Source organism: Lissotriton vulgaris, chromosome 8 (assembly GCF_964263255.1).
Source record: "Lissotriton vulgaris chromosome 8, aLisVul1.2, whole genome shotgun sequence".
In the NCBI taxonomy this organism is placed as follows: Eukaryota; Metazoa; Chordata; class Amphibia; order Caudata; family Salamandridae; genus Lissotriton; species Lissotriton vulgaris.
Window position 1 is genome coordinate 1,481,185,850 of NC_141696.1, and position 14,020 is coordinate 1,481,199,869.

At 48.2% G+C, this 14,020-nt stretch overlaps 1 protein-coding gene across 1 annotated transcript; it reads right to left on the reverse strand.

Annotated features, from left to right (window-relative positions):
- Positions 1-431: 431 nt before the first annotated feature.
- LOC147698956 (uncharacterized) lies at positions 432-11,864 on the reverse strand. The gene is made up of 4 exons (XM_086936293.1): positions 11,684-11,864; positions 10,206-10,394; positions 2,381-2,515; positions 432-880 (listed from the first exon to the last, which is right to left on the reverse strand). Exons 1-4 carry the CDS (start codon positions 11,862-11,864, stop codon positions 432-434), a joined length of 954 nt encoding a protein of 317 aa, XP_086792419.1.
- Between the last annotated feature and the right edge of the window lie 2,156 nt (positions 11,865-14,020).

The window sequence follows — 14,020 nt, forward strand, 5'->3', positions numbered from 1 at the left end:
TTCCAGGTGGAGCCAGCCCTCAAACACAAATTACAGGTAAGATAAGCGTTTGGATGGGAGGTAGTACAATGGAGTATTAGGAGAGGCGAGAGAGTGACAGTGGTACTAGTAAAGTCCTAGGACTCTTGAATTAACTTACTCTGTGACAGGCATTTACTTTGGAAAACATTTGGCCAATTACACGTGAACCAACACGATGACAGTGTTCAGTAAAACGAACTTACTGCAAAACCACCACCCACCAGGCTCAAAAGTAGTAAAAAACAGGTATGCTCAGATAAAGTTTGAAAAAGTATATTTTTATAACAAAATAATCTCCCGCAAGACCCTCCCTAACCCCAACAAATAAATAGTCCTTCAAAAGTCCCCAAAAACCCCAACTCCCAATTCCCACCCCCCAAAAGTCTCTAAAAAAAGGGGCAAGGGACACTCTAGGGATGCATGCTGTGGACTTTGGCCTCCAGGGCATCATGCCTTAGGGCCAGGGCATCGTACTGCTCCCGGAGGATGGCGTGGTCTAAGCGGAGGCCCTCCAACAAATTTTGATATTCTTTCAACTTGCGGACCTCCGCCTCCAGGTCAGACACTCTGTGGATTGCACGGCGCAAGCGAGCCTTTAGAGTACTGTGAGGGGCAGCCTTTGCTGCTCGGCGGTGGCGTCTGCCAGCCCGGCTCCGTACCGCCGGAGCACTGCGCTGACCGGCAGAACGTGGGGTCACGGAGGAGGATGCAGGTGTCCCATTAGATGTACTGGACTGCGTGTCCTCCCCCTCCAGTTCCACCAGCCGCCGATATTGGGCAACAGTAGCATTCAGCCTCCGTTGCCGGGCCAGTACAGCCTGCATACTCCTTGATGGTTTGGCTGTTTTAGTACGACCAACTATATGAAGAAAGAAAGACATAATCTGTATCCAATGCTCTTTAAGAATATGATTAACACAAAAGGATTCAGCAGAAAGTTGTGTCACAGTACAACTAGCAACTAGCCAGCGCAGTACAAAACTATTGAGGCCAGTATCATGGGCGTCCGCAGGGAGGGGCAAGGGAGGCGCTTGCCCCCCCCTCGATCGCAGGTCCATCCAGTGCTGGCCCAGTGACAATATGGTAATTACAGCAGGCTGGGACCGACAGACAGATAGAGGCAGAGACAGGGACAGAGAGATAGAGAGGGAGATGGCGAGGGAGAGAGAGAGGGATTGAGACTGAGGGTGACGGAGGGAGACAGACAGAGAGGGAGACAGAGAGACGGACACAGAGGGAGACAGAGAGACGGAGACGGAGGGAGACAGAGAGAGAGGCAGACGGACAGAGTGAGTGAGACAGAGTGAGTGAGACAGAGGGAGAGAGAGAGAGGGGGAGAGAAAGCAAGAGAGGGAGACAGGCAGAGAGGGAGGGAGACAGAGAGAGAGAGGGAGGGAGGGAGACAGAGACAGACAGAGAGACACAGACAGAGACAGATGGAGGCAGAGACAGGGAAAGGGGCAGACAGGCAGAGACAGACAGAGAGACAGAGAGGGAGACAGAGGGAGGGAAACAGGGACAGATAGGGACAGGGACAGACTGACAGATAGGGGCAGAGACTAGGACAGACAGAGAGGAAGACAGAAGGAGAGAGAGTGAGGGAGGGAGCCAGAGGGTGACAGAGGGAGGGTGAGGGAGGGAGACAGAGAGAGAGAGACAGCGAGGTAGAGGGAGACACAGGGAGACAGAAAGAGGGAAACAGAGAGAGAGAGAGAGAGGGAAACAGAGAGAGGGAGGGAGACAGAGAGAGGGAGGGAGACAGAGAGAGAGAGGGAGGGAGAGAGACAGAGAGAGAGACAGAGAGAGAGAGAAAGAAAGATGTGTGTAATGTGTATGCCAGGTCTGGTGGCTCAGTGGACGAAGGCATCCGCTGCAGGGTCATGAGTTCAACCTCATGGTCATAGTTTTTTTTGCTCTAGATCCACCCCCCTCCCCCACTGACCCTGCCCCCATCGGTTCGGCCATTGGCCACAAACCACACAGTCAATTTGGCCCCGAGAGAAAGTTTGTGAGGACCCATGCTCTATAACCACATCCTCCTGATTTAGATTGAATTGTTTTTTTCTGCCATTTTTTGTTTTTCCCTCTGTTTTAATGTAGTTGCCAGGTCGTCTGCTGTGGTGCCGCACAAGATTTTTCTCTCCCCCCTATGGGGTTCTTTGTTTATTTAAGCTCTATGTCGTGTTAGATTTAAAAAAAATGTATTTAATACTTGTGCTCAATCATGTCAGGAGATGGTGATGATGTAGCCCCCCCATTTCATAGTATTTTCGTAGTTCATCCAGTGACCATCTACTCTCTGTAGCTACACATCATATGCTATCTAAGAGTCAGATAGTACCATGATGATCCAGCTAACCTCTACCCGCCACCACCACTGTCTGTTTCCTCACAGTATCTTCATTGGCCACTTGCGCCGCCTCCTCCCCAGAGTTGTCCTCGGAGTCGACCACCACCACCACATCCGAGCTGGCCCCGCCACCAGATGTTCCACCTACAAAGTAGACTTAAGAATGTTAGATTACACCACTCACTAGTATTTGGTCTAGGAATGAAGAAATGTGAAAACAACAGAAAAAGTAATTGACTGTCTACTCTAGTCTAAAGTAAAAATGTCCCTCCTTCCAGGGAAGGCTGTTGTCTTGCTGCACTTTTTTGTCACAATTGATGAATGCTTGCTTAATTTTAACACACACCATTTTTCTCTGAACAGACAGAAGCTGGACTTCTAAGGACAAGAGCAACATCAACTTCAAACCAGGTGAAAGCTCGGCTCGACCACAAGAAATGTGTTCCATTACTCATCAACTCAGCACCAAGCACTTTTCCATTTCCAGCTAACTTAATTTTAATATATGTGTTTACTTTTACTTTTAATAAAGCTTTTAAACTTGAATAGACTCTGTGGTTTTTGGTCCTCCAGACTAGAGTGACTGAGCGAAAGGTTTTGCAATTTTTGCAAGGAGGAGTCCGTGCCGCTGACACTACCAGGTTTATACAGTGTGCCAAACACGCCACTCTGAAATATTATTACTCTGGTGTTTAGTGTCCATAGTTCGGTTTGTGGAGAATTGTCCCTGCAACAGTAGTATTATGGATTGTGCTCCTATCTAAACACTATTTCGAAAAAATTAAATTAGGAACGCTTGGACAACAATAGGTCCTCTATATTTAAATGAAAACTTACTGGGGCCAGCAAAGGAGCACTCGCCGCCCTGGCCTGCATCCTCCTCCTCTGGAGCCACAGCATCCTCCTGTTCCGTCCGCTTGCCCCTGGGGGGACCTGACGTACAACATGAAAGAAAGAACAGAAAACATTGATGATTGCTGCTTGTCGATGTCCTTGTCAACCAAATCAATCATTTAGAAAGAACAACAAGAGAGGCACCATGGTGTGGCGTATATTAACAACGTGACGCATATGGGAGATGCATCCCATTCTAAAGCCCTGCGCCATAAGGGAGCGTTCCAGCGCAAGGGAGGGCGTTCCTGCGCAGGAACGCATGCTAAAAGTGGCTATGGGGAATATATAAAATTTCAATCAGTCATTTAGGACAATGATGCGTCACTCAAACCCTGCGCCTGCATGAAGCAGACGTACGGCTTGACGCAGCATTGCTGGAGCTGCGCCATCATTGTGACGTAACTCCATCAATGAGCCGCCTTTACGGCACCGATGCGTAACGCTTCGGTGACGTTTTGGGACCATGGTGTGCCGCATTGTAAATACGGCGCACCATGGGTGGTGCTGGCGTGCCGCACACTTTGCAGGGATGCGCAGGTAATTGCAAATCTGACACTTAGGGGCATACTTACGAGTTCTGGGCTGCACACCTCCAGAGGTGCACCAGAACAAATGTGTAACGCAAAACTAACCTTGCGTCACGGCAGATGCGCCGCAATTACAATGCGGCACACCCTGGCGCAAGGGTAGGCAGATGCGTGACGCATCTCGTGATGAAAGAGGGGCGCATCTCTAGAGTCGCGTTGCAGGCGCGATGCAACTCTAGCAATGCTCAGGGCTGCCCAATACTCAACATACCGCATCAGTCCTTACGCCTGCTTAAAGCAAGCAGGCATAAAGAATTGACGTAGCAGCGTCGCGGAAGTGCCTGCGTTAAATCTTGTAGATTTCACGCAGGCACTTTTGCGAGGCGCAAGCTGGCTGACCGCCCCCCCCCCCCCCCTGTGTGGGAACGCACCCATTGTGGCGCAGGCCCAGGCCTTAACATGGCGCATCTCCCTAGATGCATCACGTTGTACATGACTCGCAGGGATGCGCCACGTTTACGTCGCTGTTGCGTCAGGTAAGGCAGCGTAAACGTGGCGCAAGGGGCTTGTAAATCTGCCCCTTTGTGTCTAGCATTACGCAGTTCTGTAAAGTACACTCATACATTACTCAGCCCAATTAAATGAACACAAAATAGAAAACAAATAAGCAGTGGCACCGCCACAGAGAAGGAGAGCAGTGCACCTGAAATGCACAGAAGATTTTGAAATATTAATTTACGTCTACTATCAATGTAATCGGCAGCATTATTGCTCTTTGTAAAAAAGTTAAAACAAAGATTTGCAATATAACACACAGAGCAGGAGAAAAAACAGAGTAGTGAGTGATGAAAAAATTGCTACTACTACTCACCAAGCCCGGGGACCTCCACTCCCAGCAGGTCGCGCAGGTCGCGCTCTCGGTCCAGGATATCCGTCCAGCGGTGGGTCACCTGGTTGTAGGTGCGCTGGACCCCCGAGATGTCAAACAGGGCCCGGCACACCTGCTCCCACCGCTTCCGTCGCTCCTGCCGGTTGGTGCAGCCACCAGCGATCCTGCCGCCTGCCGCGATGGTCCTGGGGAGGCGGCGCTGTACATAGAAAACCAGGGCGCCCACCTCCTCAGGGCTGAAGATGTCCCTGGGCACCACCATTTCCGCCCTTAAACGGCCTCACGGGAGCCGGACACGGGCTGCGGGGCCCGTCTTGGGCAGCTTCACTGCTGGCTTCACCATGGTCTGGGCAGGTGGTAGCAACAAGGAGAAAAAATGAAAAAGAATAAGACTAGGGAAGAAGAAAATAAAAGTTTAAAAAAGTAGTTGAAAAGTAAACAAAAGTAGCCTAAAACACAAAAATATAAAGCTAGAAAACTAGAGGGATAGATAATAATTTAAATAGATTCAAAAAATTTTAAAACAAGCAAAGGATGGCAGAGATATAGAGAGGATTAGAAACACCATGCCCAGCACATAGGAATGAATGAAAAACAAGATGGCGGCCCGATCACGTGCGCGTAAGTAAGTTCGCACGCGATTTCTCTCGCGAACTCGTGCAAACTTGTATTCGCAAGGCGCTCATTCCGCGAGATTACACTTCGCGGGCGGAAATGGAAATACGTCATGCAAACAAAATGGCGGCGCCCATACTCGACCTTGGGGTAATTCGCACGAGTTCGCGGCTTCCACGGTCGATTTCGCACGACGCCGCGACTCGCGAATAGCACGAAATTACAGAAAAACGATTTTTGCAAAAGCAATGAGCAGGTGCAAAAGTTCAACCTCATCATTTGTAACCATTCCCTGTAGTGCTTCCTGAAGGGGCCCTCCAGAATTCGGTTCGGTTCCTGTTAAAAAAAAAAAAAAATTGCAACAAACAGGAAAAGGAAAGGAAAGGGAGCAGACAAGCAGGTGCCAGCCTTCATTAATGTCAGTTGGGGCAGGGCAGGTGTTGTTGTAATTTAATTTTGCAAAACTTAAAGCACTTAGCAGGTGTGCTTTGCTTTGCCACAATAATGTACACTCACTGGTCAACCAGAGGGTGCTGTGATGACACCGAGGGTGGCATGGGTGTGCCAGCCAGAGGGTGGCATGGGTGAACAAAGAGAGTGCCAGTGGTGACAGAGGGGGGCAGTGATGAAGAAAGGCTTGCAAACAGGCTGGGCACCTAGAAACAACAAGTGTGCAAAACTGGCGACCTGACAAGTAAGTTCGCAATTTGCGAAATTGTACAAAACCCTTGCGAACTTGCAGAAACCCGTGCGAACACAAAAAAATCCGCAAAATCTGCAAGAATTCGCGGATTTTGCGGATTTTCGCAATCCGCAAATTCGCAAATCTGCAAATTCGCGGATTGCGAATCCGCAAAATCCGCCCACCCCTAATTTTGAGATCAAGCCCCTGCAAACCATTATGGGACGAGATTAGCAGTGGGAAGTGAATATTATCGTATCCAAATAATTCTACAAAGAGCTGCAGTTCACCTCGTTCTCCCCAGTTGTCCCCAAGAGGCAAATGCAATAGCATTTAAAATATTATACATCAAGCTGCAGTTCACCTCATGTCCCTAGATGTCCCTGATGATGCAAATGCAATAGCATTTAAAATATTACACATCAAGCTGCAGTTCACCTCATGTCCCTAGATGTCCCTGATGATGCAAATGCAATAGCATTTAAAATATTATATATCAAGCTGCAGTTCACCTCGCCGTCCCTAGATGTCCCTGATGAGGCAAATGCAATAGCATTTAAAATATTATACATCAAGCTGCAGTTCACCTCGTCGTCCCAAGATGTCCCTGATGAGTAAAATTCCAAAACATTGAAACCCTTTCATGAATGCTAAAAATTATGCTAAGCTTATCCCATAATGCTTTGCAGGGCCTTTTAGTAGTATTTTTGCCCATAACTGTGCTTGGGGTGGTTCTAAGAGAATGGGACCTCCACTGAATTACTATTTAAAGGGAGCAGGAATGTATAGAACCTGGAAAGAAAAAACAACACTCGTGACGGAATGCCCCCAGCGATTGTCACGCCCCCAGCACACACCCACAGCACAATGCAGACACGCCCACAAGGGACTACTTTGCTGGCACGGTTCTTTTACATTTTAAATGTATATGGTGGGCGTCTGCATAGCCTATGTCCATCTGCTGCAAATGCCCTTTTCAACGCTGTATTGGGTGTTGTGATTGGTGCTGTGGTTCCCGAGTTTACCTGGCCAAAAGTTGCAAGTTCTCTCTTTATAATAGTAGTATAGATAGAGACACTAATCTGGCCTCCTCTTTCTTTGCGCGTACAGTCTTGTCGTAATAAATCAAGTCTTGTACTCTCAACAGAGAGAAAAACAGTTCCTTAGGAATTCTCAACGGAGAATAGTCCATAACCACAAAGGAATCAAGGGGCATATTATCAAGGACAGGCGATACATTATCGCCGCTTTTATCGGCAGGTAACTGCCGATAAAGCGGCGATAATGGCCTTGATAATATGCTCTATGAATTCCAATTGAAGCCCATGTTAGATGTGTTCACATCTAACATGGGCTTCGATTGGAATTCATAGAGCATATTATCAAGGCCATTATCGGCGCTTTATCGGCAGTTTCCTGCCGATAAAAGCGGCGATAATGTATTGCCTGTCCTTGATAATATGCCCCCATCTTCTGTCAGGAAGGGACAGCAGCACAATCCAAAGAAGGCAATTAACTCTTGTTAGAGTCATTTCCTGAAACAGAAAAAGAAGTTTGAGAAAAGGAGCTCACCAACTACATTTCTCCTAGGGTGGGTACAAAGTTGTTAAACAACATCATTTCAAACAACTTTACAGTTACATAACTGTCCCAACGGGTGGGATAATCCTCGCCTCCGTGTCCTTAATAGAATCTAAAATTCTTGTTGCGATAGCTAGAAAATGTTGTATTCTATGGCAGGACCGGAGGCTTCTGATTATGCTGGTTCAAAGCTCATCAATCACAGCACCAGAAACATGAGGAATAGGTTTATAATAAAACACTTTAAACATTGAGTCCGAAGACCAATCAACTGCTTTCAGGATATCCTCCAAGCGGGAACCTAATAAATAGGCTTTAGAAGCCATCGCACCTCTAGCTGAATGAGCACCATAAACCGATATATCAATGCCAGCCTCTGACATAATCCATCGAACCCATCTGGCTAATGTAGCAGCAGCGACTGGTTTGAAGGGTTTCTGAACAGAGATTAGCAACTGGCCTAAAGGATCAACCCTGTGTGCAATAGTACGCTCTTCATAACATTTGAGACACTGCAACACACATAGCTTGCTGTTATGTGGAAAGGCGGGATACTCCACTGAGCGTGACATGGTCTTAGTTCGTCGTGTAATAACAAAGGAGACACCTTGAGGAGAAAACATCGTACCAGCCAAATCTAAAGCTCTAACATCTGAAACTCTGCGACATGAAATCAGACACCGTAACATAGTAAGCTTGGCTGAGAGCTGCTTTAAGGATAAATCACCATTATCGGGCCAGGTTTCCAACAGTGTAAGAACTTTTGTAACATCCCAAAGCGTGGAATACCTGGGCCGAGGAGGGTTGGCCACACGAACTCCTTTGAGTAACTTACAAACCAAGGGATGCATCCCCACAGGCTTACCATCGATGTGACCGTGACCAGCAGAAATAGCAGACCTGAAATTATTAACTGACCTGTAGGCCAGGCCTGAAGCTGCACATTCAGACAGAAAATTCAACACATCAGTCACATTTGATCCCACGGGATCCACCTGTTTTGGAAGGCACCAACCCACCCATTTCTTCCAAGATGCAGAGTATCGTTTCCGGGTGGAAGGAGCCCACGCCTGTTGCATAAAGCTGGTAGCTTCTCGTGAAAGGCCTGCAAGGCACTCATGTCTCGGGAGAGCGTCCACACCATCAAGATCAACTGATTCTGCAGGATTAAGGGATGGCAAGATCCCACTGGGTCCTGCAGAAGCGTCGGGAATACTGGGAGCCGGAAGGGAAGGTCCACAGATAACTCCAACAGTGTGGGAAACCACAACTGAGTCGACCAGAACGGAGTCGCCAACACTATTGTCGCCCTCTGCCGGCGCACCAAGGCCGCCACTCTCGGGATCAGAGCAAACGGGGGAAAAGCATAATTCCTCCGTTGCCCCCAATGGTGTAGGAACGCGTCCGTTCCCGTTGCCATCGGATCCGGTCTCCAACTGTAAAACAGGGGAAGATGGGCATTGAGGCGAGAGGCAAACAGGTCTATTTGACAAGGGCCTCGCATAGTCATGATCTGAGCAAACAGCGATGGGTGAAGCCTCCAGTCGCTGAAGTCTCGAAGAAACCGGGAATTCCAATCCGCCACCTGATTGAATTTCCCCGGAAGGTATTCTGACACCACACAGATCTTGCGATCCAGGCAAAAGTGCCAAAATTCCTTTGCAATGTGGACCAACATACGAGACTTCATCCCCCCTAACCGATTGATGTATCTCACCGCTGAAACATTGTCCATTCGAAGGAGTATACAACAATTGCTCTTCAGCGGTGAGACAGACCTGATGGCAAAGGACCCTGCCAACAACTCCAGACAGTTTATGTGTACTGTGAGTTCGTCCGCTGACCACCGTCCTCCTGTGGTAAAGTCTCCACAGCGAGCGCCCCAGCCCCATTGGCTGGCGTCTGATTCGACTACCACATCTGGGGCTACGCCGAAGGTGGCTCGGCCATTCCAGGCTAACATGTGATCCAGCCACCACTGAAGCTCTTCTCGGGCCTCGGGGGAAAGAGGAATAAGGTGATCGTAATGAAACTTCCTCTGTAAATAAAAGATTTTTAGTCTCTGCAGGGCTCTGTAATGTAAGGGGCCCGGGAAAATGGCTTGGATTGACGAAGCCAGAAGGCCCACAATCCTCGCTAGCCCACGCAAGGAAATATTTTCCTTGGTCAAAGTAGAAACTATTTCCCTCTTGATGGACCTGATCTTGTGAAGAGGAAGGAGCAGTTGAGCTGACACAGAGTCTAAAAGAAACCCTAGGAATTCCACCTGCTGGTTCGGTATCATCACAGATTTCTTGGTATTGATAACGAACCCCAGATTCTGCAGCAGGGACGTCGTCCACTCTAAGTGGGTAAAAAGAAGGGACCGATCTTGGGCTAGAATGAGCATGTCGTCTAGGTAAACAATGAGACGCACTCCCATCTCTCGGAGGCGAGAGATCACAGGTTTGAGGAGCTTGGTGAATACCCAAGGGGCTGAGGACAGACCAAAGGGAAGCACCTTGTACCAGCACCACTGCCCTTTCCAAGGGAACTGTAAGAATTTTTGATGAGAGTGGCAGAGGGGGACTGTCAGATAGGCATCTTTTAAATCTAAACGGACCATCCAGTCGTTCTCCAACAGAAGATCTTGTAAAAGATGGATACCCTCCATCTTGAAGTGGCGATAAGTGACATAGGGGTTGAAGTCTCTTAAATTTAAAACCAGGCGCTGGCCGCCTCCTTTCTTCTGTACCAGGAAGACGTTGCTGCAGAAGCCTTCGGGAATGAAGGGTCCTACAGCAATAGCCCTTTTGACTAACAATTCTTCCAGCTCTGAGTCGATAAAACTCTGTTCTAGACGGGAAAAAAGGAGAGGCTGAGGGGGGAAGGGCTGAAGGGGGCATTCCAACATCTCTATCTGGTAGCCCTGGACGGTCTGTAGGACCCAAGCATCTGAAGTGAGACTCGTCCAATTCATCACAAAGTGACGCAACCTGCCCCCTAAAGGGGCCAATGGGCACACCTGACTTACCAGAGGACTGATTGTCAAAATTCTTGTAACCTCTGTTGACACCTCGATTATAGCGGCCTCTGAAGCCGCGAGATCTTGACGGGTAGAAACCGGCCTGGTCCGGTTCTTGTGTATACCCTCTGCCATGTCTAGGGGCGTACCCTCTTTGAGGACTGGTATTCGAATAGCGGCCGGTCGAGGGTCCTCTGCCAAGCCCGCCCTATTAGCGACCTGGTGCAACACCCTCTTCAAGGAGGCCTGAGACTTATCAAGGGACGCAAAGGTATTAACAAATTTAGCAATGTCTTTCACAAAGTTGTCCCCAAACAACTGTCCTTCTGCCAAAGGACCCGGCTCCAACGAAGCCAATTCTACCAACTGAGGGTCAATCCGGAGCAAGTCTGACTTCCGTCTTTCAGAGGCTAGAGCGCAGTTGGCGTTCCCCAGCATGCAGATGGCACGTTGCGCCCAACCCGCTAGGACTTCAGGGTGAATGGCATCCCCTGTCTCTTGAGCTTGTAGGGACAGTTCCAGTATTTTGGCCAACGGTCCCGAAAGGTCAAGGACCTTATCTTGGCACGCTCTGGGCGCGCGATCAATCCCTTTTTTTTTTTTTTTTTTATATTTCTTGAGGAAAGTAGTCATGGAAGGGTCAATGTCTGGGGTAATGGCCACCTTGTGGGCCAAATCGGGACGGGGGCACTCGGACTTAAGGCGTGCTCTCACCTCTTTATCAAAACCTTTACGGAGGTGAGTCTCCAGGTATTCCGCCACAGCAGGGGGGGGGACCCAATCAGAGGACCTAGGATGTACAATGTCCGCTGGGTCAAAGGAGAAGGGCGAAGGGGTGACAGTAGGAGAGGCATGCTTATGCTTCTTAGTGCGCTTGCGAGGAGCAGTATCCGAGGAGTCCGTATCAGTGCCAGTGTCAGTAGTGGTATCATTAGGGGGGGGAGGGGAGGGAATGGGACGGTAAGGCCTTATCACCAGAAGAAGACTCTTTGCATTTATATAGCTTATCATAGGTCTGAGCATGGGGCCAGGCCGGGTCAATAGCCTCCTTCTTTGGGGGGGGGGGGGGGAGGGGGGGAAAGGCGGGAAAGGTCTTGGCCAGGAAGAGGAAGAGGCTTACCAGGGACTAACAGCTCTAATTTCTTGGCTAATGGAAGCAGGGCCGAGGAAAGGGCTTTATCAAGTTTAGCGTCCAATTTCTTGTCAATAATATCCTCCATGGATTCCTCCTCGTAGTATTCATCATTGCCCTGGTAGCCACACGCAGTACCCTCCTGATCGCAGTACTCCGTATCTGCCATATTCACAAGGAATTTCCAAATTCCACTCTAGTCCCCAGAGGGAAGCACAATTGCCAGCCCAGGCGAGGGCGTCGATCAGGGGAAGTGCCAGGCACAGGAGCCGGAAATACCAATTAAAATTTGGATGAATAAAGTCCAATTCTAGGACTAATGGAGGGAATAACCCTTCTCTAGCCCAGAGAAGGGATTTCAAAAATGTGTCCCGCTTCCTCACTCACTGGGAAGCAAGGGGTTAATGCTGGGAAGCTCCGGTGCAATTTGCGATGAAAAACGCTGCTTATCGGTGTCAAAAAACAGCCCTTTGGCTCCTGGCCAAACTGCATGATTCCCCACTTCAGCCGGGGGCAGAGCGTCAAGCAGGCACTAATGGAGTGCTGCGCGCGCACACTGACACGCGCGAGACCTCGAAGACGCACGCAGGGCCTCAACGGCTCCGACGTGCCCCACCTTCCCCGAGGGGGGGGGCCAAATCCCTCGTAATCGCGGACCGCGAGTCAGGCGGCCGCGAGCAAAGCAGCGATGCCGGCGAAGAGCGGGGGCCTATGGGCGCAACACGCGCTCCAAGAGCTATGTAAGGGACACGGAGCGGGCAAGAAGCGCCGGTCCGAAAACTGAAAGGGAAAGAAGGAGTCAACGACAGCGTCGATCTAAGAAACCGCACTAGCGGCCCAAGCAGCGCATACAAGGTGAAAACAATGCAGATATACACCAAATCAGTAATAATAAACAATTAAGCACGCCAGAGGCGATATCTTTATCATTAGGCCTGTCATAGCACAGTACAAGCATATAAAGTAAAGAGCACTTATCTGGGCTGCGGAGCAGCAAAGAAAGAGGAGGCCAGATTAGTGTCTCTATACTTTATATGCTTGTTATTACTGTGATTGGTTGTAGTATTGGAGGCGTGGTTCAAAGCCTCATGGGAAATGTTGTTTTTTATCATTGTAGTTTTACTTTCATTGGCTGCTGTTTGTGCAGTAAAGAAATGAGAAAGCATAATCAGAAGCCTCTGGTCCTGCCATAGAATCTAACTGATACTGAATACAGTAATGTTTCCTTTATAATTTCAACACCTCAAGTCAATGTGAGATCTTCCAAATGTTACTAATTTGCCTCATCAGTGCCACGTGCAGTGCAACTGACTACGGAAATCAGACATTCTAACATGTGAATACAATTGAGTAAATGCAATGTCTTGCTATATCACTTTTCACTTAAGACATATAGAACGATATTATTTAATGATCTGACCGTGAGAATGCAATGCTAACGCATTAATTAGAAGAAAGCAGACTAGCTCTGACAGCAGCTCGTCTCACTCTGTTCCCCTCAAACTCTAAATAATAAATGTTATTGAGAACAGTTATAAATGATACACCGACTAATGAAGCCTTCCATTAATATTTATCGTCGTACTACGTAATCTACTGATGCTAATCTGCCTTTCACTATTCTATAATTTCTCACATTAACGTGAGATCTTCCAAAAATTTCTGTTGAGTTCCCCATTATCAGCACCACTCGCTTTTTTTTTTTTTTTAATATACTTTATTTAAAATTATTTGTCAGGTTTACATTTTAAGCAGTCCCTTATATTTGGGTGTTGTACATTTAACCATTCTCAAAGAAGCGCATTAGGCTATCTTTGGTGGTTTTCCATCAAGATTTCTCATTTTACCCATCCAGACCAACTCCTGATTTTCCAGGTTTCCTTTGCCCACTCTTGTCCAAATCTATGGGTGTCTATGCACATGTAAGAGAACATTTGAGTGAAAACAAGTTTTTGGCATTCTTTTTCCGTGATTGCATGGTGTTTGTACAAGGAAAGGTTCCTGTTTTCCCACAGCGCCTCTTTCACGCAGTTTATTATTCTCCATAGTGTCCTTTCTTTATTTGCATTGCAATTCATGCCCAACCCATATAGAACCAGTTCATAGGACAGGGATGCCTGTCCTGTTAATTCTTTAATGAGCTGTCCCATTGCCTTCCACATGCTTTGTGCTCTGCCGCAGTTCCAAATGAAGTGCATCAGGGATTCATCTGCTGCACAGCCTGGTGTTGGGCATCTTGCTGTTTTTGCCAGTTTCCTTGCATGTTGGAATTGCTTCACTGGTAGGCATTTGGATACCATCATCCATGCCAAGCCTTTCTGGGAG

Coding starts and splice junctions, on each gene's coding strand:
- LOC147698956 (XM_086936293.1), bottom strand. CDS start 11,864: ATGGCAGATACGGAGTACTGCGATCAGGAGGGTACTGCGTGTGGCTAC. Junction 10,395..11,683: donor ATTAGAGCTGTTAGTCCCTG/GTAAGCCTCTTC, acceptor TTTCCCGTCTAG/AACAGAGTTTTATCGACTCA. Junction 2,516..10,205: donor TCGCCACTTCAAGATGGAGG/GTATCCATCTTT, acceptor TCTACTTTGTAG/GTGGAACATCTGGTGGCGGG.